This window comes from Coccidioides immitis (assembly GCF_000149335.2).
Source record: "Coccidioides immitis RS genomic scaffold supercont3.4, whole genome shotgun sequence".
Lineage (NCBI taxonomy): Eukaryota > Fungi > Ascomycota > Eurotiomycetes > Onygenales > Onygenaceae > Coccidioides > Coccidioides immitis.
Genome location: NW_004504311.1, coordinates 354,762 through 376,878, shown reverse-complemented (window position 1 = coordinate 376,878; position 22,117 = coordinate 354,762). Strand labels below are relative to the sequence as shown.

The following is a 22,117-nucleotide window of genomic DNA, read 5'->3' as shown; positions in this document are numbered from 1 at the left end:
ATTGTCTTCCACAGCCAGGTCTGGCCAATTTCTCAGGATGTCAGCCCTTGTTGATTCAACTGCCTAGGCGTCTGGAGGAGCTTTCCGTGGGAAAGCGAAAAAAGCAGAGGACATTCTCGGCTTACTTTAGCCACACAAATAACAGGACAATGAAGTGAGCAGTTCCCTCGGCAATGTCCAAGGCGATTTCGTGCCCTCAGCAGAATTCTGGGGCGTGACTTTCCTTTCCAGCTCATCCTGGTTAGTTCCTGGGCACAAAGCTAACCCAGGACATCACAACAACATTGCATTTCATTTTCGAAACAAAAATCTCAACTTTCTCTTCAATATCTATGCGTCTGAGCAATGAGGCCAAGAAAAGTTACCGCAGCACAGCATGCTATTGAGCTCATTTTCAGGGATAAATCATTCCTGAGTCTGATAAATCATCAAGAAACATGAACTGACGCGTAGACAAATCAGTCCCATACCAGAAAAGAATGGCAGGATATGCTTTGTCGATGTCACGTCGGTATCCTGGCTCCAGCAACCCCTCAAACTTTCGTTGGAAGTGATCATTCCCCGCGGCGAAGCTGAATTCCATCAATATCAAAAGCAGCAAAGTCCCAACGAAAGTGAAGGCACAATATCTCCACGTTGGGAGACCAAGACAGTTCCATAAGTTAAACAATCGACTATTTTCAAAGGACACAACTTCCATCCGTAGATAGCTGGGGGGAGAAGGGACAAAGGTTGCTGCGTCGTCCTGTTCAGCCCGGGTCGGCAAGAAAAGTCAGTGGGAAACGTCAGACTACCAAGGTCAGGCCATCCATGGAGCTTGGGATAATATCCCGGCGTAGATATTTTTCCCCAGGTGGCTTGCCTGGGGTATTGCTGTTCATCGAACCGACCGTTGTCTTTTCTGCAACCTTCAAGCAGCAAGCGAGCTGTACCTCCGAGGACTACGGAGTAGGGATATGTCGTTTTAAGCTAGTCCGCTGAGAGCCGGTCAGACCGTTTCTAATGCATGCCACATCCCTGTCATCCACAGCATGCGGAGATGACTTTGGCCAGGGAAGCATGCTCACAGGGAAATGAATCTGGCGTGGAAGCTGAACTGTGCGGGTTTGCCGTGGGCGGTGACACGATCATCACGTGGCCTGGCCTTCAACTGCGCAAAGCCCGTCTGGCAACATCCTCTGCTCAACTCACCGAAGGCCTGGCAATTCGCAAATTCCACCGACTGAATGCTAGATGCGCCGAGCTGCCAATGCGTTGTCAGACGAAATCATACATAGCCTGTTTAAGCAATAGTGTTTGTCGAGCGAGTCATGAAGCGAGTCGTGAAGCAAGTGAGGACCACTGTGTCCTGTTCACAATTCGCGGTGTTTATATATTTCGGGTCTTTTTCCCTTCTCATCTGATATCGATGTTTTACCCTTTGATGCGATGTCCGGAGAGTTGGGTATGCCGGGTTTGCCAGAGTTCTACACCTCGCTTCGCAGTGAACAACCGGGCCACAGCCGTCTCCGCATGGTGCATCATTGATGGCTTTGTGCGGAGTAGGATCAAGCAGTTTACTTACGGAGTACTCCGTAGCCTGCATCTTTTTTAACGTGGACCTTTTTCCTTTCTGCCCTCAACTCCTTAAACCGGCACTCGTGGTGCAAAAATATCATAGTGCGCCAAGTCCACCTCCCCAGCTCGCGCCGCCATGAGCCGAGGTTCATTTCCACTTTGCCAGAGTTGTCCATGACCACAACTCAGTGGACCGATCGAAGTTGATCTTCGTCGGTCGAGCCGGAGAGTGTGTACCAATTACCCCAGAGTGCGGGGAGAACATGATCTTAGTTTGGGAACATATGCTATAAATGCACCCAAGTAAAGAGCAATCCAAAAGATACCATAAATCGCTCCCATTCTCTATATTAACACAATATTAACCACGGGATTTGGTTGTTTTGTGAAAACGAGCCAACATAGTAACGGTGAACTTGACTTGATCGAAAATGGCAGACCAATTCAAACATCTCCGCAACATCGGGATGATGCGAAACCCGCTACCGGAAGACCCGGTTGATCGAGCAAACATGGAACATGTCCTTCAGCATGGCTATGTGGTGATTGAGAACTGCTTCTCAAAGGAAGAGGCTGAAGCTGCGAAGGCAGAAATTGATCGCTTGAGTGGTTCAGCGCCAATGATTGGGAGGAATTCATTCGAAGGATTCAACACGAATAGAATTTATTCGCTGTTGAATAAGTGAGCCGCACCCTCTTTGTTGACCCGTCACCGTCAAGAGTTCAGAGGATATTGTTTACTTCTATCCTGCTTCGGGCGTCTGACAATCGGCTACCAAACAGAACAAGAAAATTTGACAAATTCGCAATTCTTCCGCGAGTCCTAGCGTTAAACGATTTTTTCTTGGACCCGGGATATAATATCACCTCCTTTCACACTATCCAGATCAATCCAGGCGAAAAGAACCAGGACATGCATCATGGTATGCCACGATCTTTGCTGGGACGCTGCAATGAGTTTTCATTGTGCAATAATTATGTGATATTCTATCCATATCGGAGGTTTATCCCATAGCTGATTTTTTTTCTCCCCCAGACGATGCATTCTGTCATGTTCCACGCCCGCGTCTGCCATTGGGCGCTGCCATCATCATCGGTATTCCCCCCACGAAGCCTATTCGAAAGGCTCCTGGGCTGACTCATCCTGATAGCATTTGATGACTTTACCGCCGAAAATGGTGCGACGGGTGTGATCCCGGGCAGCCATACCTGGGGTGCTGACAGGCGCGGAAAATACGAAGAGACCGTTCCCATGGTTTGCCCTGCAGGGAGCGTTGTCTACTTCATTGGTACCACATGGCACTGCGGAGGTGCCAATAACTCCTCCAAACCAAGAAAAAGCGCAACAGTACAGTACTGTCAGCCATATGTGAGGGATCATATACATATACACGGAAGGTTGACATCAAAGCTCATATGACCTAATGGCATAGATTCGCCCAATTGAGAATCAAATCCTCGCCGTTGACCCTCGCAAACTGAAAGAAATTCCCCCACGGATTGTCGAGATGATGGGATATCGGATCCATCGACCGTTTATCGGCTACGGTACGTGAGAATCCTTGTGTTTTCTGAGAATTCAGGCATCCCGTCCAAATCCGGATATGAAATTTGTGGATTAATGTTCTCTTTTTTTTTTTTTTCTTTTCTTTTGGATAGCGGATGGTTTGAATCCCATCAAAGCTGTCCAAAGGATGGTAAAGTGGCTTCAAGAACCGGTCGATCACAGCCCTCCAACGTTTGCTTCCACCTCCCATGCCGATAGCCGGCTATGAGTATTTACTCTAGCGAGGTCGACTTCGACTCCAGGAGATATTGCGCCTACTCAAAGAATCGGATATGAATGAATATAACGATCAGTTGTCTTTTCAACTCTTATTTTTGTTAATGTTCAAGTAACGCAAGAAAGGTCGATTGATCTCGCTCACTTGCGCCCATCCAGCATTAGGTACAGGCCATATCTAAATGAAAGAACCGTTGCAAACAATCTCTAAAATATTAGACATTACACATTACACATTATACCCATCATCTGGTTAAAATAGAATTCACCACCTGATGGACCAGCGGAGCGCTCATAATGGTGGAAACCTCGACCAGCTAACCAGGGCTTCTGTCAATGCAGAACAAATTATTCGATATCTTCCAACTTTATGTTTGTCTCTTGCTCCTCTGTTCTTCGCTTCTTCTTGGCAATCCGCCACCTGTGTGTAGCAATGGATGCGTGTACAATATACGCCAAATACAGGAGGAGAAGGCAATATCCGAGAGCCTGACGTATCCAGAACAGCGTCTCCCAGGTAGCTGGGAATTGTCTTTCGGCTGCGAGATTAGCCAGCGGACTATAAAAGGAGGAGCCAAACCAGTTGCCGAAGGAGAGGATGGAGAGCACGAGCGCCGTGATCGGGTGGAGTCTGCCTGTTGAGAAAAGGAAAATGTGGATTGAGAGTTGGACGGTTTCAAAGCAGATGCCAAATAATAACGCAACGATTTGTCCCCTAGATTATTCAGGAAGAGAGCCTATAAATATGCTTCTCTCGGCGAGCACAAGGGGATGTGACTTACTGAGCAATAGTGCAGTCATCAGAGACTCTGTGCCACCAGATGGGAGCGTTCAAAGCACGGGCGCTTTTGTTGTCTAGCACCACGCTGTATATAGCAGAAGCGATAACGAAAATCCACAATAGAACCGAAAAGATGACTGCTGGGAAGAGGAAGAATTGACCCGCGCGACAGTTGGGCCACCAAGAGCGGCCCTGGGTTCTGGTCCCGAAGAGCTTGGGAAAAATCATCTTTGAACGCGAGATAGGAGAAGAAATGACACTCAAAGAGTGTCACTTCTTCGAGTGCGAGCGTCGATATGTGGTTTTATGCCACGACAGGAGACCAGGATGGCATCCATGGTGGCAGTGTTTGCCCCAAGAATACGAAGTTCAGCACCTCGTGCGAACGACGATCATAGCGTGCTTTGAAGTTAGTTTCTCAGTTCTCAGTGAATCCATTAAAAGCCTTTGTCGAAAATAATACCCTGCTGGGTTTGCATCTGCAAAGCAAAGGGAGATGGGATATTGGATGAAAGGCCCCTCTGAAGAACATTTATACCAGGTTATCACGATGATGTTTTTCCAAGCAAACCCAGAAGCCAAGAGGAAATAGGGCCTGGGTTGCTTACCCTGCTACAGGAAACGAGTGCCTCGCTGCGCAAAAAGCAGCAGGTAGAGGATCGGACGGAAGCCAATGCTTATTCGGCAAAAGAATGGGGCCGGGCGCTGATCCCGCTCTTTGGGATTAGAATCCTGGTGGCTGCTGCGGCTGACATGGAATGCCGAGGAGACCGAGCAGAGGTTGGCAACTCATAGGCCGCGACAAAAGATGTTGCAGTGCTCCGCACCTCTCCACCCGCCGGTGATGATGTGGATGCGCAACGCGTTCCTTTCGTGTTGGTGGTTCGGAAATATCACCACTTAACTATCCAACAAGCACGAGTCTCACAGATAGACTTTTGAAGGTTGCCGTAGGAGTATTCAGAAACTGGGCCACCTTGGGCCCTTCAATTGCACGGCTGCGACACCGAAGGACAAGTATGAAAAGTCAAGCCAGCAGTCCTGATCAAGATATCAGCGAACGGGCATGGGATGCCAGCCGGTTTGAAGCAGATGATGTCATTGCATGGAGATAACTTATGCAGCAGCCAAGCAATCATGAAGTTCTGCATGGAAAAGCTCATCCATGGAGATAAAAGAACATTGTCGTGGGATCCTCCCGGAGCAACGGGGCAAGAATCCATCACAGCCACCAGGGCTACAAGGTTTGGTATCTCTAGTGGTCATCTCTTGATGGCCACATAAATGCTAATGATAGGCATGGCTTGATGAAGTTAGAAGAAAGATATTATTGAATCTCGCCATTCCGCAACAATCATACTACATTATGAGACCATAAGAACTATTCCCATAATACCGCTTATCCCTTCATTTCGCCCTTGCTCCGATGGCTAACTCGACCAGTAATGCAAATCGAACCGAGACATGCCAAATCAAGCATAACAATACACGCAGGCGGCAAACAGCCGAGGCAATAACAGAACTCCGAAAATGGGGGGAAGGGCACAGCCAAACCCAGAAATAGACGTTAAATAGCCAAAGGCACCATACCATAATGTAGAAGCTGGGAAAATTCAGCTTAGCCCCATGTGGGCCTCGTCCCCTAGACCCCAGGATCTCTCTGCCCTTTCTGCTGCTCCTCCAGGCCTGGTGTCCCATTGATCAACCATATTCTCCGCTTCTTGGATTTCTTTCTCCCTCAGGCTCAGGGTCAGACTCTCCCGATCCGTATCTGTGGCGATACTAGCGGTCTTACTTGCTCGTCGACCACCAAAGCTACTTCTACCACCTCTTGTCCCAGGAGAACCTGCTTGAGGAGCACTGCGAGTGCTGGCCACGCTGGGGGCTTTGACGGTACATCTGCTGTTGTTCGTATTCTCATCTATGGATGTAGAAAGCGCGTTGTCGAAGTTATTTGGAAGGCTGGACGACGCAGCACCAACGGGGACAGGAGGAGATGACGAAGGCGGCTTGGAAATATCACTGGTGCTCCCGAACCAGCGGCGCTTACGCTGTTTGACACCATTTTTGTTCTCTATGCCAGGCTTGTTGTTTTCTTCGTCCTGCGCGCGACCAGTGGTCGTGCATGGCGATGAATCACGTACTCTTTCTGCTGGAGGTGATGGGGGTGGAGTAGCTTCCCTGCTCGGGGTTACCTCTACAAGCTCGGCATCACGACACCATCTTCGACGCCTAGTGTATCGATTCCAGCTATCCTGCCCACGACGGCCATCGTTCCACTGTCACAAGTATTAGCTTTAGTCCATCTTGGCAAATTGGGATCCGGATAAGGTATAGCGCGATGGAGAGCCGCGTCGCCTAAATGGCCGGATCTTACCTTATTGTCGTAGTATATCCAACCACCGTCATCAGTATCTCCACCCTTGCCAGTTTTGCCGGATCTTTTGCTGTTTGGGTCTACTCCATCAATTCGCCATTCACTACCAGATACCCAGCGCCACCTTGAATTCCCACCTTGAACTTCAGGAAGCTCAAATTCGTCTTTAGATGGGGCTGAGTTCAGGTGCTCGTCCGTCCAGGGGGCACGCTCGTAGGCAAACAGTGAAGTCGTCCATCCGATTCCAAGCCATCGTCTCTGATTCTCATATAGGATAAATGTGAAACGGACACCTGGTGATTCAGCCCGCCTTCTCGTAGTAGATACCTCAGGCACTTGCTGAGTCGACTTCGAACGGAAAGGGCGAAATGATAACAGCGATAGGATTGGCGAAATTTTGAAGTCGTTGGTTGTGTTATTGGATGGCTGCGATGAGAATGGAAGCCCCGTGATTATGGAGCATATTAGGCGCACTGTTAGTGACCGCCAGAGAATGACCCGGCAGATGCGCGCCGGTTTCGAATGCCACGTCAAGATGACGGTTCCAACGGAAATGATAATTCGGCGGGTAGTGATCAAATAGAACGGCGGAAGCGTAAGAAGGATCCAGACGGGCGTGACAAGTAATATCCGCGTTAGCAGAGCCGTCAGGGCGGGTCGAGTTGTAGCCGAGGTAGCGGTCCGCTGAGTCGAAAGGAAATCAGTGAATTCAATTAAAGGATCTAGTAAAATATTGCATCTCATGGTAAATTCCCTCAGGGATTCGACGATCTCATCCAGTGTCTTATGGTGTTGGGGCGTGGCTTCCGAGTCGCCCCTTCGGTGTCCGTGTTTCTCTCCGGTTAGTCCCGTCGACGAGAGAGGTGAATATCGTCGGGAATACAAGCCAAGTATCAGGCCAATCACCACAAGAATCGGTCCGGCCCATAGCAGAATAGCATCCCCGTACAGAGTGGTTGCCCAAAATGCAGCGACAAGAAGAAAGCTTTCCCATGGGTCTCCGCTCGTCCATGATAATAGCCCGACCAGCCGGTTCAAGGGAAGCAAGAACGGATGGGAGTAGGCCAAGGCACGGGTGACTGCGGGAGGGGTTGCAACAAGCAATGGCGACTTCCTGTGTACGATTATGGTAGAGCGTTGTTTGGAGGTTAATGAAGATCCGGAGATGTTCGTTGGCGAGAAAGCGGCAACGGTAGGCGGAATCGGGTCACCGGCGAGGGACGTCCCTGCGGGCCCGTCGTTTTGGGCGTAAGAGCTTGGGGACATGGAAGCTATCCACGGCGTTTCTACCAGTACATTAGAACAGCGACATCCAGAGAATATTGCTGTTGCGTGGAGGTTGAAGGGAGCTCTAGAGAGGGATATATGTTGCACAAGAGGAACTATAGCACCTACCAAGAGCTGCCATACAACCCAGATCTGATCGTTCACAAGCCCAGGTATGCTCATCCTGGGTACCTACTGGCACAGCACGTGGAGGGTAGAGGCAGGCAGACAAGAATGAAGCTTGGGCATCAAGTCACAAAGCAGGCGAGATCACCACTCCAGCGCTGTCCTTGTTTCGTCTGATCGTGCGCCCGGCGATGACAGCACTGCACATCACGTGTGCTGGACAGCTGTCCGCCGGCATGTGAAGCCAAGGCTGCTGATATAAGCTGGTATGTGCGCCCATGACTAAGCAAATGCGCCGCCCAAAATTTTAACGGAATAAAGTTTCCATTCCGAAATCTTTCGCCTTTGCCTCAAACATCGCGGTTGACAGCCGATAGCGAACGGTCGTACCAACCGTCCATTCAGTCCAATTCCCTTCAGCTCGGAGGATTGAGGGTAGCAGTCCGGTTGCTTTATATAACCTCTCTCATCTAGCCAATCCAAGATGGTATATATCCCTCTTTTTTCCCCCTGATTTGGATTGAGGTGTCGCAGCTAACCGGGCCATTTTTTCCTCTCAGGCGCACCGCATTCTGACGCAGATTGTCGTTACGGGAAGTCGGGTGCTTGGCCGCGCATTTGCAGAGGCATACAAGCAAGCATCGGCATCCTCGAAATATGCAGCTCATGCACAGAAGAATGGATCCTCGGTATCCAATACCTTTGCATCGTCCGGCTTGACTCTAGACGAAGCCTGCAAAATTTTGAACGTCAAGCCTCCCAAAGCCGGGGAGGCCAATCTGGAGCACACCATGGAGAGGTTTAAGAAGCTCTTTGACATGAACGACCCCAAAAAGGGAGGTAGCTTTTACCTGCAAAGCAAGATTCTCCGCGCTCGGGAACGCATTGAAATGGAAGTCAGGGAGGCGGAACGCAAAGCAAAGATGGACAAAGAAGTACGAGAAGGATGGAACCCGAAAGTTTACAAAGACAGATGACCGACATTGAAGCAGTCCTGAAAGTCAGAATGGAGTGGATCCAACCCCGGCCCGCACGTCGAAACATGCCAACCCTCTTCACTCTTCCGACTCTCAATCGCTGAGCCAGAGCGCCATCGACACCCCTGTTACATCATATTCCCATATTTGTCTCTTTGGAGCATAGCATCGGCGTTAAACGTTTTGAAGGCGGATAGGAAATATCAAAGACTTCCTTTATTCGAAAGACGACCCGTTTTTCCTTCTAGCCCCCGGTCTATCGAAGGAGATGCGAGATATTGCGAGGTGCTTTCACCGTGTTTGTGGCCCCGATTTCCGATGTGATAGTATAAAATTCTACCCGCCCAAACAAGCCCTCTTTCCTGCACCTTTATGCTTGTCATCGTTCGGATGGAGGCAATTCGCGCCGATCGACATGACCTAATATAATTTTTCTTTTATAGATGGACTGAACCCGTTTCTTGAGATTTTGTTGGACAGTCTTAGACGTTCAAGTTTGGAGCGATGCATTGTACATACATATGACATTTCTTATTTCCCTGTCGTCGGCTCCCTTCCCGCGGGTTAGTGTACTCTCCTCTCATCTTTTTAGCCTTTGGACCGGTTGCTTTAAAGACTCTTGAGGGTTTACTAAATGTATTTTTTACAACAAAAGACGCACATCCGATTGTACCAATAGAGTATTATTGATGATACCAAGCTGAAAGTTCTGAATACCCCTGATAACCATTTTTCCTTCCCTGCCTCTGTGACTTACGGCAAGCATCCAACTTCGCCATGCTGTTTTCGAAGAAAGTGGGAACCCTTGATCTTAAACGGTGAGTCTGTCGGCTCATGGACGCTTAGGTCCCAAGTTTACTCTCGCTGTCAGCGATCGCCGTGCTAACTAATAACTAGGGGTGCTCGCTCGCTTGTGGATTACGTTATCGAGTCGCGATTAGTAAGCCTACATTGTGACTTCGACGTCTTAATAAAAGCGAGCTCCCCAGAGGACATGCTCCTCTGACTGCTTCCGCCTTCGATGAAATATCGTCCTCCCTCTTCTATTCCACCAGGAGAGCCATATGGACAGGCGCAGAACCGCAAATCGTTATGCATCCTCTGCTGTGTCCTTGGGTGTTAAGTTATCTCACACCGGGCTTTCACAGATATCCCGTACGTAGGGGGGACACCTCCGTAATCGGCGTTGCTGTGAACAACTGATGGAGTCCAAAGGCCGACGAAAAATAAGATTGGCAGGACTACTCCGCCCCCAGACTCTGATCTCCAAGGAGGAGACTGCACCATCTTCAATCCTACCCTCAACCCATGGGGCCTATCTAGGTTGACCTTGGTGGCTGTGGCAAGTACAGAGTCGGAACTAAATTTGTCGATCAAATCCGCTCTTACGGAGATTGACATACTTGCAACCATGGGACTAATAGAGTTACATATAGGAATCCCACGGAGCACCAAGCAACGATATCGGGACCTGGCGAAGAATATGGATCGAGAATTCAGGGCAAATCTAAAATTCCATGTTTCCTGACGTCTGGTGAATGGCCAGCAGGAAGCAATAACCGACTGCTTCGATATCTGCTCAGAATTAATTACTATCTTGCTGGCCTCAAGTCATCCCCCGGTACTGGATGCCCTCGTCTGCACTTATCCAAAGCAGAGGCTTACTTTTTCTATATTTGCATTATATCCCCACCTAAAACTCACGGTAGTAATGGTACTACGCCTTTGGCTTCACCATGGTATGCTTCCAGCCCCAACGGTGTGTCGGCTAGCTCATGTCAAGCGCGAGATGCTATTTCAGCCAGACTTCCCCGGCTGTATCAAACTCTGATTCCCCTCATACTACTTTGGTTGTGTCTACTCTGATATTTAGTCAGAATTTTGCTTCGGGATGTTGCACACGTTACGTTCATTGCCCTTTAAGCTCAAAAAAGGGCCGTTGAATAATAATAGCATCTTCTCCCCTAGCCGCGCAGGAATTTTTTTTTTTCTTCCTCAGGAATGGGCTAAGATCATCGTTTATTCAATCGGCTCTTACTCCCTTCCATTCCTCGAGCATCCTCAAAGCGCAAGTCGGCCTTAAAAGTCGTTCCTACGTATCCCCTTTCCCCGGGTAACGAGGACCATGGCCCCAGGAGTAGTATATACGGTGGTTGGCAAACCAAGTCCCCGAGAGCTCGAAGACTTGTGTGATGAGATCGATGCGGTCAACGCCTATCAAGCTAAAGAGCGTGACATTTACCAGCTTCCTCAATTCGATCAGGACAAGGATAAATCCCAATTCAGACGATACAATGAAGCCCGTGACCGAGTTAAGGAGTTCTACCTCGAGCAGCATACGAAGCAAACCGTCGCGTTCAACCTCAAAGCCAGGAATGAGTTTCGGTCAAAGGTTCGAGCCAGACTCACTGTCTGGGAAGCGATAGAGAAGCTCAACAGCCTCATTGACGACTCGGACCCAGACACAGAGCTCTCCCAGATCCAGCACTTGCTCCAGTCTGCGGAAGCAATTCGACGTGATGGGAAACCACGATGGATGCAGCTCATAGGCCTTATCCATGATCTCGGAAAGCTACTTTACTTCTTCGGCGCTGAAGGCCAATGGGATGTGGTTGGAGATACGTTTCCGGTGGGATGTGCCTTTGATGATCGGATCATCTATGGATCTGAGTCGTTCGAGAAGAATGAGGACTATGGACATGAGATATACGGCACCAAATTCGGCATATACTACCCGGGTATTGGGCTGGACAATGTGATGCTTTCGTGGGGTCATGACGAGTATCTTTATCATGTGGTGAAGGATCAATCCACCCTTCCACCCGAGGCGCTGGCGATGATCCGCTATCATTCCTTTTATCCGTGGCACGCGGCTGGTGCATACACGGAGTTGATGAACGAACATGACAAGGATATGCTAGCAGCTGTTCGAGCGTTCAACCCTTATGATTTGTACAGCAAGAGCGACGATATCCTAAATGTCGAAGAACTCAAGGTTAGCAATTCCTCCTCTTGCCGGCTACCCAGGAAGTGGCACCTTGCTGACTTAGAATCTAGCCTTATTACCTCGAGCTTATCGATGAATACTTCCCTCAGAAAGTTCTCGATTGGTAACACGCAACACTGGGGGTGTGTATATCCTTATTACTTGAGCTCTCCAGTTTCTAGATGATTGATTCGAAGTCTGCGGCAGTTATTCTCTTTTGTTCCAACTTTAATGCCCCTTTTTAGGCGGGCCGCACTCCGTTTTCAATATTTTGCTCTGTTGGTCAGTTTTATCGTGTTTTGTACGCTTTCGTTAGAAGCTATGATTTTCCAATGTCACACGATCCTCAGAGAATTATCATTTCTGTGTTACCGATAATTAACTAATAGGCCAGCTGCCACTTCTGCATTGTGTACGAATATTGTGGTGTACAGACACGAAGAATATGCAGGCCTTGGGGAGCACAGCCGAATCGTGGCATTCGTCGGTTTTCAGATACTGTGTCACATATCCTGCGACCGGTCTTAACACGGCGACGGGCGTATTGGTGCCCATTCTCTAGAGAACGGCGGAAGCGCAGCCCTTTTGGCTGAGTCAGTTGACCACTAGTCACTTTTCCGCCCATCTCGCAGAGAAAGTTCGCATTGCTCGGCATGAACAGTCTCCCAGCGGCCATAAGCCAGGTCCCCCTTCAAAAAACCCCACGAGCTGCCAAAAGGGGGTCTACGAGCACGAGGCTTCCCGTAAGTGCATCGGATCAATTTCAGCCCGGGCTACCTTAGTGAGGGGTACCTACATCCACCGTACATAACTTCATACTTGGGACCCTTGTGGCCCAAAAGCGTTGAGCAACTGGATGACCCAAAGTTTAATGTGAATACATCCCCCCTTTGGCTGCACATAAGCTTTTTTGAGTCTCAAACCTACCGAATCCAGGGAAGATCAGATGTGTATTTATGGATGAGGCGAGTACATCCCGTCGAAAGCCTATTGCTGACTGTCGTGGAAGATGTACTTCCGTACATAACTACGAAGCAAGCGGCCGGATTGTCAAGACATGCCGTGAAACTTGGGTGGGGGTGAAAGGGGTGAGACGGGAATGTCACAGCTCGGCTTGGGCATTGAAGACAAAGAAAGTCGATTCGAGGTCCGCCGACGGAGGACGGAAAAGTATCTAGCGGTTATAACCGTTGGGACCGGGAAGCTTTTTTTTTTCTCGCTCCCTTTCTTTCCTCTTTCTCCTTTTTCCTAAGATAACTTCTTTTTTTTCCTCCGTTCATTGAAAAGTGCTTGTGCACAGTTGATCATGGCTACAGAAGTGACTGGTACCCGATTCACACTAAACACAGGGGTAGAGATCCCGGCCCTTGGATTAGGTTGGAATACCCTTATCATAATGTCTCATCAGCACAGTCTGTGGAAGAATGGTTATTAGAGGCTGACGGAGAGACGTACAGGAACATGGCAATCTGCCCCGGGACAGGTCCAAGCTGCAGTCTACCATGCGTTGAAGGTCGGATATAGACACATAGATGCCGCACTATGCTACCAGAATGAGAAGGAAGTTGGAAGGGGAATTGCACAGGCTGTCAGGGAAGGGATAGTCAGGCGAGAAGACATTTTTGTGACGACGAAGCTATGGAATACGTATCACAGACGGGTAGAGGAAGGGCTAGAGACAAGCTTAAAAGACCTTGGGTTGGAGTACGTGGATTTGTATCTTATGCATTGGCCAGCACCGATGAATCCGAATGGTAAGTGTGCAAAGCTCCCGGTTCGCTCGAGCATCGACGAGAGTCCACGACAAGTAAAACTAACTCGATTTGCTGCAGGAAACCACCCGCTTTTTCCCAAGCTCCCCGATGGATCCCGGGATATTGACTGGTCACGGTCCCATATCGATAGCTACAAGGACATGGAGAAGCTCCTCGCGTCCGGCAAAGTGAAGGCGATTGGCGTTTCGAATTACAGCCTCAAGTACCTTCAACAGCTCCTTGAGCACGTTTCGGTTGTGCCTGCAGTGAATCAGATCGAGAACCACCCACTTCTGCCGCAGCAAGAGATTGTTGATTTCTGCAGAGAGAAAGGAATCATGGTCACGGCATATAGCCCTCTGGGGAGCACAGGCGGACCGCTGATGACGAGCGACGCGGTGGTTGAAGTTGCGAGGAGAAAAGGCGTTTCGCCGTCGACGATTTTGTTGAGCTGGCATGGTATGTGTTGCATCCCCCGCATCTCCTTTCTCGTCTTGTCCGGTGTCTAACTCGGGTCGTCAATTTTATTTTACACAGTTGCACGTGGTTCCTGCGTCCTCTCAAAGTCCGTCACACCATCGCGCATCGAAGCCAACCTCCATCTCCTTAAACTGGACGAGGATGATATGAAAATAATTGCAAAATTTACGGCGGAATCGGTATCTCGAAACGGGTTTACAAGGTTTGTCTATCCGCCGTTCGGAATAGACTTTGGCTTCCCCGACAAGACGTTGAAGGATTGAACCTTGTGTGTGTGTGTGTGTGTGTTTGCTAGGTCAAGGGCATCATGTAACTAGATAGCTACCCATCTGGCGCAATCAGGTCTAGCGAGTCACTGTATGTCGTGAGCAGCTGGTATTTTTCCCTTTTTTTTTTTTTTTTTTTTTTGGGATAGAAATGGAAGATTCATCATCCCGCCTATTAATAGCAACCCTGCCTTGACTGTGCGGGATGACATCAGCCTCGGGGCCGGAAAATGACGCCATTCCGCACGCCGGTTGGGGTTGCTTCATGCGGTGGAATTTTTCGCCGCTTTTTCGTTGTTTTCTGCTCGCAACGGCTATCCATGGCTGTCATATATTGAGTCCGCATTTACTCCGATTCTCGCCAACGGCCATTCTTGCCGGTGTATCTTGGGGATATCTGTTACGGTTGTATCTTGGCTATTCCATTAGTGGCTCGTGTGACTTTCGCCCCGCCTTTTTATCTTATCATATCAGATCATCCCATCCTCGCACATGGCTACGCCAACCATGATTACGATGTGAACCAGCCCAGGCCAAAGAACAGCCAACGCAGCCAGACAACTCTCTTCTGAATTATTCATTGGGGGAAGGGAAAAAGAAAAGAAAAGTAAAGTAAAAAGAGGGATTCTTCTTCGAGCAACCGCTGTTTCCGACATTTAACACCCGCCCACCCTAATTTCCTCCCCCCTCTCCCGCCCAAAACTTCAATCTCTTCGTTCCTCCACAAAAACCTTCGCAGCCCTATCAGGCCCGGCCCGCAGCCAAAATACCCGAGGATTAGGTTTCGACCCTTCAAGGTTCCAACCCTTTTCTCGCCCTTGTTTAGTGTGGGCATATACATATATATATGTATATTTCCATTCATGATACGGGATACACCCTCGAACTTTAAAAGAAAAGGAACGAGGGGGGTTGAGAAGATCGACAGTGGAATCGGTACTCCTACGATCGTGGGACGAGTGAAGTGAGTGAGCGTGTTGGCGGATGGGAGGCTGTTGAAACTTGTCTTCTTTTTGGCTTGAATTTCTTTTTTCCTTCTTTCCCCTTCTCCTTCTCCTTCTCTTTTTTTTTTTTTTTTTTTTTTTTCTTCCTAGAGTCTTCCTCTCTTTTTCTTCAATGCTCTTCCTCTTGCGCTCGCAAGGTACCCTGTAAAACGCCTCTTCTTTCTTTTCTTTTTCCCTTTTCTCTTCTGTTTGAACCCATGGTCGCTTTTCATCTGTGTTCGTGTGTACATATTTCTGAAGTTAAAAGAAACCATAGGTAGGTCAATCTAGTTGCAACCCGTCTCCGATCAGGGTTTGGCGAGTTGCGTCTGTGCACGCCCGCCCGCTAGCAACCGCGGGAAAGTTTGGCTTGAAAGTGTGAAAGGCGAGATGGCGGACGGTGAAGCAGGCAGTAGAAAATTATTGAATGCGGAGGAGTTCCAACAAGGTTCGTAACTGTCCCTTTTTATATCTTAAAAAGAATGTGAGCCGGGTTGATGCGTCATACTTCCTCCCCCCCGGGCGTAGAAAACCCCCCACCCCGGAGAGGCTTAGTTCTTTGACAATGAGGGAAAGAAACAAACGGATTGCTCATCATGTCCATAGGCCTTGCAAAACTTGATACGGAGATGGGAAAAGATCCCATTCTCTCGGCTTTTGCTCCCATCAAAATTATCACAGCCGGTGGCTTCGTTGCGGTGTCTTACCTGAAAAGCCGCAAGAGCACCGATGACATCGACTATCTGCTTGATCCTGAATGGGCCCAGGACGAGGATATAAAGCGACCACTGCGCGGCGCCATGGAGAAAGTCGCGCACCTACTCCACCTCAACAAGAATTGGATCAATGAAGACATGGCCCTTTTCGTCACGCGAAACTCAAGAGAGTATCTCTTCCGCAAAGCTGAAGAGCAGAATATTATTCTCTGGGAAGGCACAAATCTATGCGTCATGGCCGCCCCGATGGAGTGGGCTCTCGAGAGGAAATTGAGGAGAATTCATCATGCCGACCGTGGCCGGAAGACCAGTCATGATATGCAGGACGCCATTGCCATGCTGAAGCATTTGAGGGATAAAAATGGTGGGCCGTTGGACCGGACTTACATTGCTGGAATGAATGTGAATACGTTTGATGTGCTTCCGGATGCCACAACAATGGATCGGGTGGAAGCTGAATACCAACGAACTTTTAACGAGAAAATATTTCGATGATGCATTCTTTGTCGGGCATATTAAGGGGGAAAAAGTATTAATTTTAAAAAAAAAAAAAAAAAAAAAAAAGGAGCATCCCTGTGGAGACGAGCATTGACGGCCTTTTCTATTGTCTGAAAGATGAGTTGAACTCGACATTTTGCATTCAAAGCGATTTGCTGTGTGGGACGATTCGATACCATTGCTGGCCGGACTTGAGCCTTGGTTGTCTAGAATTTATTAATGAAACTTTATGTTTTGAACCTTCTTCCCAGGTTATTGTTGAGAAACAATTGCTTGAACAAGATAAGTGACATAAATACAGCAATAAATTCTTCTCTTTGCCTTGAGAGCTTTGGTTCTTTTTTTTGGGGGTTGAGAAAAAAAAAACGGTGATGGCGGAAACTTCTGGCCAGAAGAGTATCCATGGCGTAGAAGGGGCCACTGCTCTCCCTTGCCGTTGCACCATGTCCTCCAAGGTCCTTTGATATAAGCCTCCCCCTGGGGCATCTTGCAAAGGAGCTTGTTGATTGCATGATAGGATGAGGTCTTCCGCAAATTTTGCGTCATCATTGCACTTGAATTCCTTCATTGCCCTGTTAGCGTGGCTTGTCTGCTACCCACGCACGATGTTTCCGTTCTATCGAGGTATCTCATCGATCACCTTATAGTTTCTTGATCAACCATAGATAAAAGTCCTTGCATCCATCAGCAGTCTCTAGCATCGAAATGAGAGCATCCACACTACCAAATAGTTCCTTAAAGCCTATGGTATCGACGGTGGCGACCCAATCCGACGGTGGGAGCGCGCACACTCCGCATTCGACATAGCAAATTGAATGCGTCGCATAAGCATATTTCTTCAGTTCACTGCAGCTTTCGTTCTTTTGGCCTGTGGCGTAGGGTACGAGCTTTTTCTGGAGACAGTACATTGTGTCAGTGAGCCAAACCTGGCCCCTGTCGGAGAATTTGCCGCGGACCGTGGCGAATTTTTGGCAGTAGTGCTGGCCGTAGGCGACGGGATAACCCGTGGGGCCGCACCTGACCCTCTCTTCGAGGCAGGTTTCGTAGAAAGTGCAGGTGTTCCTGACGGGTTCTGAGCAGGAGTCATGACGCTCGCGGCGGCTGTATTCCGCCTGGCTCCAACACTCCGACGAGTCAACGCATCCATTTCTCCTGTGTCGGGGATCCACCCCAGTGATGTTAAGTGTTATGGCAGTGGAACGTTGTCCGTAGACTTCAAATCCATTTCCGTCGCACCCTCGGTCGGGGTGCTTGTAACGTCTGATACTTCCGCCTAGCTTGATGGTGAGTCCCCTGAACCATAACAGTCTTTGGTAGTGCTATCATACCTTTGGCAGGGGTTGTGGCTTTTCCTTTGATGCCGTCCCAACCGGTCATTTCCCGGCAAGTATCACCATCCTATACTCTATTAAAGATATGATAAAGAAATTTAAATTTAGTCTTATAATACCTCCGGCATTTGACAAACATCGCCCGTCGACGAAACAGCTAATGTCTGAACTAATGTGACAAAGGCAAACACGACAAGAGTGACTAGCGGCATGGTGTCTTGGTATCCGTCACTGGGGTCGAAGGGGAGATAAACAAAGAGAGAGCCGGTTTCAAAGGTTTTATTCCTTTCCTCCCAGAAGTGCGCTACGCTCCAGGATGGTAGGGATATGCCAAAAGAAATTTCGCGTGTCGGTCGTGGGAACAAAGAAAACTCGTGTAGTGGACTTTTTGGCTTTGCTTCTGGGATGCATCGACACTACCTTTCGGAGCGCTGATTGTATTTGTCAACGACGAAACCGGAGCGGTGTCACGATAAAAAAAGAAAGCCGAACCGACGGAGGAAGAACAAACGCGATATCCCGGACTGAAGGATCGTCAATGCGTTTCAAAACACAGGGTCCTTGATTCGGACTCCCTATTCGGCACCAAGGAGACGGTAGCAAGAGTAGTTCATCTCCCAGCCCGTTGGTGTGAGTATTCTCTTCTAAGGACTAGGCTTTGGAGGAGAGAGTAAGTCATACGGCACGCGATGGGTTTTAGAATTTACAGATCACCGTACGACGACTCTTCCCTGTCCGCCGCCCTACCTTGTAGCACCAAATGGTCAGCACCACTGCGTAGCTGACGGGTTTGCGGGGGGAGGGGGGCGGAAAAGAAAAGGCTCTTTCGAGCTGAAAAGGTACTCCTCTCATTTCCTTCAGTCCCGGGCCTCGCATGCAGGTAGTTTGACTATCGATCTGAAACCGGTTGGCTGCTGATGCGCGGTGTGGCGCTTTGGCGTAACTAATGCAAGGTTGGCGCCCGAAAACGGTCTCGTACATGAACACCGACGGGGGCCTCATCGACACATTTGGGCCCAGAAATATGTCGGACACGGCGGCGGTGCTGAAGCAATCGAGCAAGCGGCTCTCATTTGCAGATGTGTGTATGTACAGCGTGTTGGAGAGCTTGTGGTCTGATGGAGTTCGCCCAGTTTATTGCCCCGCATCACCTCGAGGCGGCGTGACGACATGGCTGCTCGTTCAAAGAAATATTGAAGACGAACTAAAAAGGTAGACACATAGAGTCAAGGTACAGGCACACACGAGATATATGCAGGAGTGCTTCAGAAAAAAAAAAAAAAGAGAGAAAAGAAAACCAAAGGAAAAAGGAAAAAGGAAAAGGAAAAGTCTATGTAGGAGAAAACATGCATCCAGCAACCAAGCAGACGAAAAGGACCATCGGGTATCAAATGGCTGCACAAATCACACCCAACTCCCAGACAAATTCGCCAGAAACACATGTAAAGATGAGAGCATTTCATATCGTATAGAGCCATCCCACATTCGTCACGATATTCCTTTTCGCAAACGTCTCGTTCACCCCTCCCTCCTCCAGCACCAGCCTCCCCGCCGCATCCACCACGTCGGCGGGCAAATCCACCGTCCACTGCGCATCGACTGGCGGCACGTTCTTCGTCCACGGGGCCACCGTCTCCGGATCATACGGCGGATACGGATCCTCGTCCCTCTCGCGATACAAGTGCCTCCCGTCGCGCCTCATCCCCAGACTCAGTCGCCAGTTGAAGGCGTGCACCAGTTCCTCGGCCAGGCACGCCAGTATCGCATACCGGATCGGGTCGGTGTCCTGCGGGTCCGGGATGAGGTTGAGCGACCAGCGCGACTGGTACCAGAAGTACTCCGTCTCGGTGCCCATGGGGATGTAATCGCCCGACGCCATGCACTCGTAGAGCCGGTAGAGGGAGCGGAGCGGGGTGTCGCGCGCGCTCCAGAGAGGGATGCTCCAGAGGTTGTGGATGTCGCCGCGTCGGGCGCGCAGGAGGTCTGGTTTACCCCATAGTTCGCGAATAGAGAGGGCGGGAGGGAGGGGGAAGTACCATGTCGGGAGGGGGATGAACAGGCGCAGGAGGGCGAGGTAGGGATGTTTGTGGTGGGCGCGCAGCCGGTCAATGCTGGCCCGGAGCTTGAGCGGGCTGCTGAAGAGGTAGAAGAAGCGACGGATGCGGGTCCAGAGGGAGAGCTTTGGCCGCGGCCGTGCCATATGAGGGCTGGGTGGTTTGGTGATGACCCGGACTCTGCAGGATGAGATGTTTTCTTTTTTCTACTTTTTTGTTTTTTTTTTTTTTTTTTTTTTTTCCCTCTCTCGCTCTCTCTCTTGCTGTTTTTCTTGTTCCCTTTCTCTCCCTTTTTTTTCCCAGTTAGTGATTTGATTAGCTGCTGATTTTCAGGTGAGCATTGTCGGAAATGTATGCTAATTAATTACCTCAGAAGAGAATTCCCTGGAGAAACCCAAATGGGCTGTTTGGGCCGGGGGAGTGGGCAGCAATTGGTGTTTTGTATGTTCCTGTGCTCTCCTGTCAACTTTTTGTTTTTTTTTTTTTTTTTTTTCCCTTCTTCCCTGAGCGAGATAAACTGCTGCAAGATGATGGCATCAACCCAGCCAGCACAACTAGCGGTCAACAAGGGGGACAAACCTTAAGCTGCAGCACTGCTCGCTAACTAAATAATAGTTGGCTCCGCAGCCTCAACGTGCGCACTGGCTGGGGGAGAGGGCAAATGAAAAAAAAAAAAAAAAAAAAAAGCGAAAAATAAATACAAAGCCATGGCCCGCCTCACGGAGCGGCCGGAATCAAAGAGTTAAATAAGATGTAACTCCCTCCCCTTCTGCCGGCCAAACACATGGACAGGGCCATCATGACACTGCAACTTTGACTGCCGATGCTGTTACATGGCCCGTCATTCTGAATTGCCGATCCTGGCTCTTCCCAAGCCCTGAGTTTAAAAATGTACGGAGTACCCGTTGTCTAATGCACAGGAATCTGCTATGGAGCACCGAAATAGATCACAATAATACTCCCATAGTTAAGATAACTATAAAATTTTTGGCTGTAGAACGCACAATCTTCAAACAAACCGCCCGTCAGGCGTTCCCCCCTGAATATTCGCCGGCGCAATTCAAAACGATTCTGCAGGATTTACCGTAAAAAGATATAGTTGGTTTTGAAAGGCTTGGGGCAAAGCAGCAACCGCCCACCTGCTTGCTCGAGCTGCCCGCCCCGTCAAATCAAACCTGAATTTCTTCTTGTCCGTGATCATCGCCTCCATGGAGCGCCGAAGCAATCCGCACCGACTGATCACTTGCCTCCCGAGTCCCGTCCAGACAAGCAGCGGTGAAACTCCTTTGCTTTGGCCACAGCAGAGGCCTGTTCGAACCGGTCGTCGTAAATATGTAACAACTCATGCTAAGGAATCTTGCACCCGACGCCATTGCCGTCATCGACCCTTGACAGGCTTCATCTGTGGCTGGATGTTCGCCGTTAACTAGCTTTCCCTTCGTCCCAAGCAATCCCCGTGGAGCCCTCCTGCCCAACCACCGCCATCCGCCGGGCATGAAAACACGCAACCCACCCGCAGCAGAACTCTTGCGATCTCAATGGCGTCATCACGATTCGTTGGTCCTGCAGAGCTTCCGGCCGAATTGCGGTCACACCGGCAGAGCCCGGATTGATTTTCAACATGATGTCCTTGCCAGAGAACCACCTGTGTGTGTGTCAAATGCCATGAATCAAAGTATTCCTAAATCGACAACAACAAGCATCACACCCCCCACACCCCAATAAGAGATCATCAAGCGTGCCACAAAGAAGCCGCCGTGATCGTGCTTGTCACACGCCTGGCTCCGGAGAACACTCGGGGCGGCCAATCAGGCCATCCACCATCGTGTTCCATGCATCTCGGTAAAACGCAATCGAATCGTCGAGAGAACCCTCGGAGCTGTTTAAGATTAGGCTTTGTCTTGGCCGCATCCACTAGTTAACGATGGCTTCAGACTGCGGTTGCGACAGGTGCCGATTAGGTGCCCCGGCTCGTTGAAGATGGGTTGGACAATAAGTAAAAGGGGGGGTTGAGGGGGAGAAAAAAAAAAAAAAAGGAATGAAAAGGATTAGTGCATCATATGAACAGACAAGTCACTGCTCACCGCCTCACCTGCAGTTGACTATGACTTTCTCACGCTGGTGTTTGTTGACACTGATGGCTTTGAGCGACTTGTCAGCAGAAGCGGTTGTGACTCGAGAC

General features: G+C 49.4%; 13 protein-coding genes across 13 annotated transcripts; 7 read left to right on the top strand and 6 right to left on the bottom strand.

Annotated features, from left to right (window-relative positions):
• Positions 1-292: 292 nt before the first annotated feature.
• CIMG_13354 (uncharacterized protein) lies at positions 293-1,608 on the bottom strand. The gene is made up of 3 exons (XM_004445980.1): positions 1,068-1,608; positions 891-977; positions 293-745 (listed from the first exon to the last, which is right to left on the bottom strand). Exon 3 carries the CDS (start codon positions 698-700, stop codon positions 395-397), a length of 306 nt encoding a protein of 101 aa, XP_004446037.1. The 5' UTR covers positions 701-745; positions 891-977; positions 1,068-1,608; the 3' UTR covers positions 293-394.
• Positions 1,609-1,813: 205 nt separating this feature from the next.
• CIMG_04379 (phytanoyl-CoA dioxygenase) lies at positions 1,814-3,332 on the top strand (the record flags this gene model as incomplete). Its single annotated transcript, XM_001244937.2, has 6 exons — positions 1,814-2,239; positions 2,341-2,480; positions 2,594-2,653; positions 2,709-2,926; positions 2,991-3,105; positions 3,217-3,332. The coding sequence occupies exons 1-6, from the start codon at positions 1,989-1,991 to the stop codon at positions 3,330-3,332; spliced, it is 900 nt and encodes a 299-aa protein (XP_001244938.2). The 5' UTR covers positions 1,814-1,988.
• Positions 3,333-3,688: 356 nt separating this feature from the next.
• Positions 3,689-4,349, bottom strand: CIMG_04378 (uncharacterized protein; the record flags this gene model as incomplete). Its single annotated transcript, XM_001244936.2, has 2 exons — positions 3,689-4,055; positions 4,123-4,349. 2 exons carry the CDS (start codon positions 4,347-4,349, stop codon positions 3,689-3,691), a joined length of 594 nt encoding a protein of 197 aa, XP_001244937.2.
• A 280-nt stretch (positions 4,350-4,629) lies between these two features.
• CIMG_11297 (uncharacterized protein) lies at positions 4,630-5,429 on the top strand (the record flags this gene model as incomplete). Its single annotated transcript, XM_012358398.1, has 5 exons — positions 4,630-4,662; positions 4,740-4,901; positions 5,056-5,138; positions 5,246-5,370; positions 5,419-5,429. The coding sequence occupies 5 exons, from the start codon at positions 4,630-4,632 to the stop codon at positions 5,427-5,429; spliced, it is 414 nt and encodes a 137-aa protein (XP_012213821.1).
• On the bottom strand, positions 5,426-8,033 carry CIMG_04377 (peroxin 23). The gene is made up of 3 exons (XM_001244935.2): positions 7,894-8,033; positions 6,499-7,784; positions 5,426-6,400 (listed from the first exon to the last, which is right to left on the bottom strand). The coding sequence occupies exons 1-3, from the start codon at positions 7,904-7,906 to the stop codon at positions 5,735-5,737; spliced, it is 1,965 nt and encodes a 654-aa protein (XP_001244936.1). The 5' UTR covers positions 7,907-8,033; the 3' UTR covers positions 5,426-5,734.
• Positions 8,034-8,256: 223 nt separating this feature from the next.
• CIMG_04376 (mitochondrial import inner membrane translocase subunit tim16) lies at positions 8,257-9,582 on the top strand. Its single transcript, XM_001244934.2, has 3 exons — positions 8,257-8,377; positions 8,451-8,825; positions 8,883-9,582. Exons 1-3 carry the CDS (start codon positions 8,375-8,377, stop codon positions 8,886-8,888), a joined length of 384 nt encoding a protein of 127 aa, XP_001244935.1. The 5' UTR covers positions 8,257-8,374; the 3' UTR covers positions 8,889-9,582.
• Positions 9,583-9,644: 62 nt separating this feature from the next.
• Positions 9,645-10,395, top strand: CIMG_04375 (uncharacterized protein; the record flags this gene model as incomplete). The annotated part of the gene is made up of 4 exons (XM_001244933.2): positions 9,645-9,685; positions 9,765-9,807; positions 9,923-10,022; positions 10,076-10,395. The coding sequence occupies 4 exons, from the start codon at positions 9,645-9,647 to the stop codon at positions 10,393-10,395; spliced, it is 504 nt and encodes a 167-aa protein (XP_001244934.2).
• A 329-nt stretch (positions 10,396-10,724) lies between these two features.
• CIMG_04374 (inositol oxygenase) lies at positions 10,725-12,488 on the top strand. The gene is made up of 4 exons (XM_001244932.2): positions 10,725-11,862; positions 11,925-11,996; positions 12,061-12,135; positions 12,248-12,488. The coding sequence occupies exons 1-2, from the start codon at positions 10,993-10,995 to the stop codon at positions 11,979-11,981; spliced, it is 927 nt and encodes a 308-aa protein (XP_001244933.1). The 5' UTR covers positions 10,725-10,992; the 3' UTR covers positions 11,982-11,996; positions 12,061-12,135; positions 12,248-12,488.
• A 28-nt stretch (positions 12,489-12,516) lies between these two features.
• On the top strand, positions 12,517-14,465 carry CIMG_04373 (glycerol dehydrogenase). The gene is made up of 4 exons (XM_001244931.2): positions 12,517-13,229; positions 13,311-13,607; positions 13,686-14,066; positions 14,145-14,465. Exons 1-4 carry the CDS (start codon positions 13,160-13,162, stop codon positions 14,348-14,350), a joined length of 954 nt encoding a protein of 317 aa, XP_001244932.1. The 5' UTR covers positions 12,517-13,159; the 3' UTR covers positions 14,351-14,465.
• Positions 14,466-15,096: 631 nt separating this feature from the next.
• On the top strand, positions 15,097-16,547 carry CIMG_04372 (uncharacterized protein; the record flags this gene model as incomplete). The annotated part of the gene is made up of 3 exons (XM_001244930.2): positions 15,097-15,317; positions 15,605-15,784; positions 15,943-16,547. The coding sequence occupies exons 2-3, from the start codon at positions 15,727-15,729 to the stop codon at positions 16,545-16,547; spliced, it is 663 nt and encodes a 220-aa protein (XP_001244931.1). The 5' UTR covers positions 15,097-15,317; positions 15,605-15,726.
• Positions 16,548-16,776: 229 nt separating this feature from the next.
• Positions 16,777-18,018, bottom strand: CIMG_04371 (uncharacterized protein). The gene is made up of 2 exons (XM_001244929.2): positions 17,879-18,018; positions 16,777-17,823 (listed from the first exon to the last, which is right to left on the bottom strand). Exons 1-2 carry the CDS (start codon positions 17,925-17,927, stop codon positions 17,192-17,194), a joined length of 681 nt encoding a protein of 226 aa, XP_001244930.2. The 5' UTR covers positions 17,928-18,018; the 3' UTR covers positions 16,777-17,191.
• Positions 18,019-18,933: 915 nt separating this feature from the next.
• CIMG_04370 (uncharacterized protein) lies at positions 18,934-20,415 on the bottom strand. The gene has a single exon (XM_001244928.2). The coding sequence runs from the start codon at positions 20,079-20,081 to the stop codon at positions 19,341-19,343; it is 741 nt and encodes a 246-aa protein (XP_001244929.1). The 5' UTR covers positions 20,082-20,415; the 3' UTR covers positions 18,934-19,340.
• Positions 20,416-21,104: 689 nt separating this feature from the next.
• CIMG_04369 (uncharacterized protein) lies at positions 21,105-21,558 on the bottom strand (the record flags this gene model as incomplete). Its single annotated transcript, XM_001244927.1, has 2 exons — positions 21,105-21,402; positions 21,449-21,558. 2 exons carry the CDS (start codon positions 21,556-21,558, stop codon positions 21,105-21,107), a joined length of 408 nt encoding a protein of 135 aa, XP_001244928.1.
• Positions 21,559-22,117: the final 559 nt, after the last annotated feature.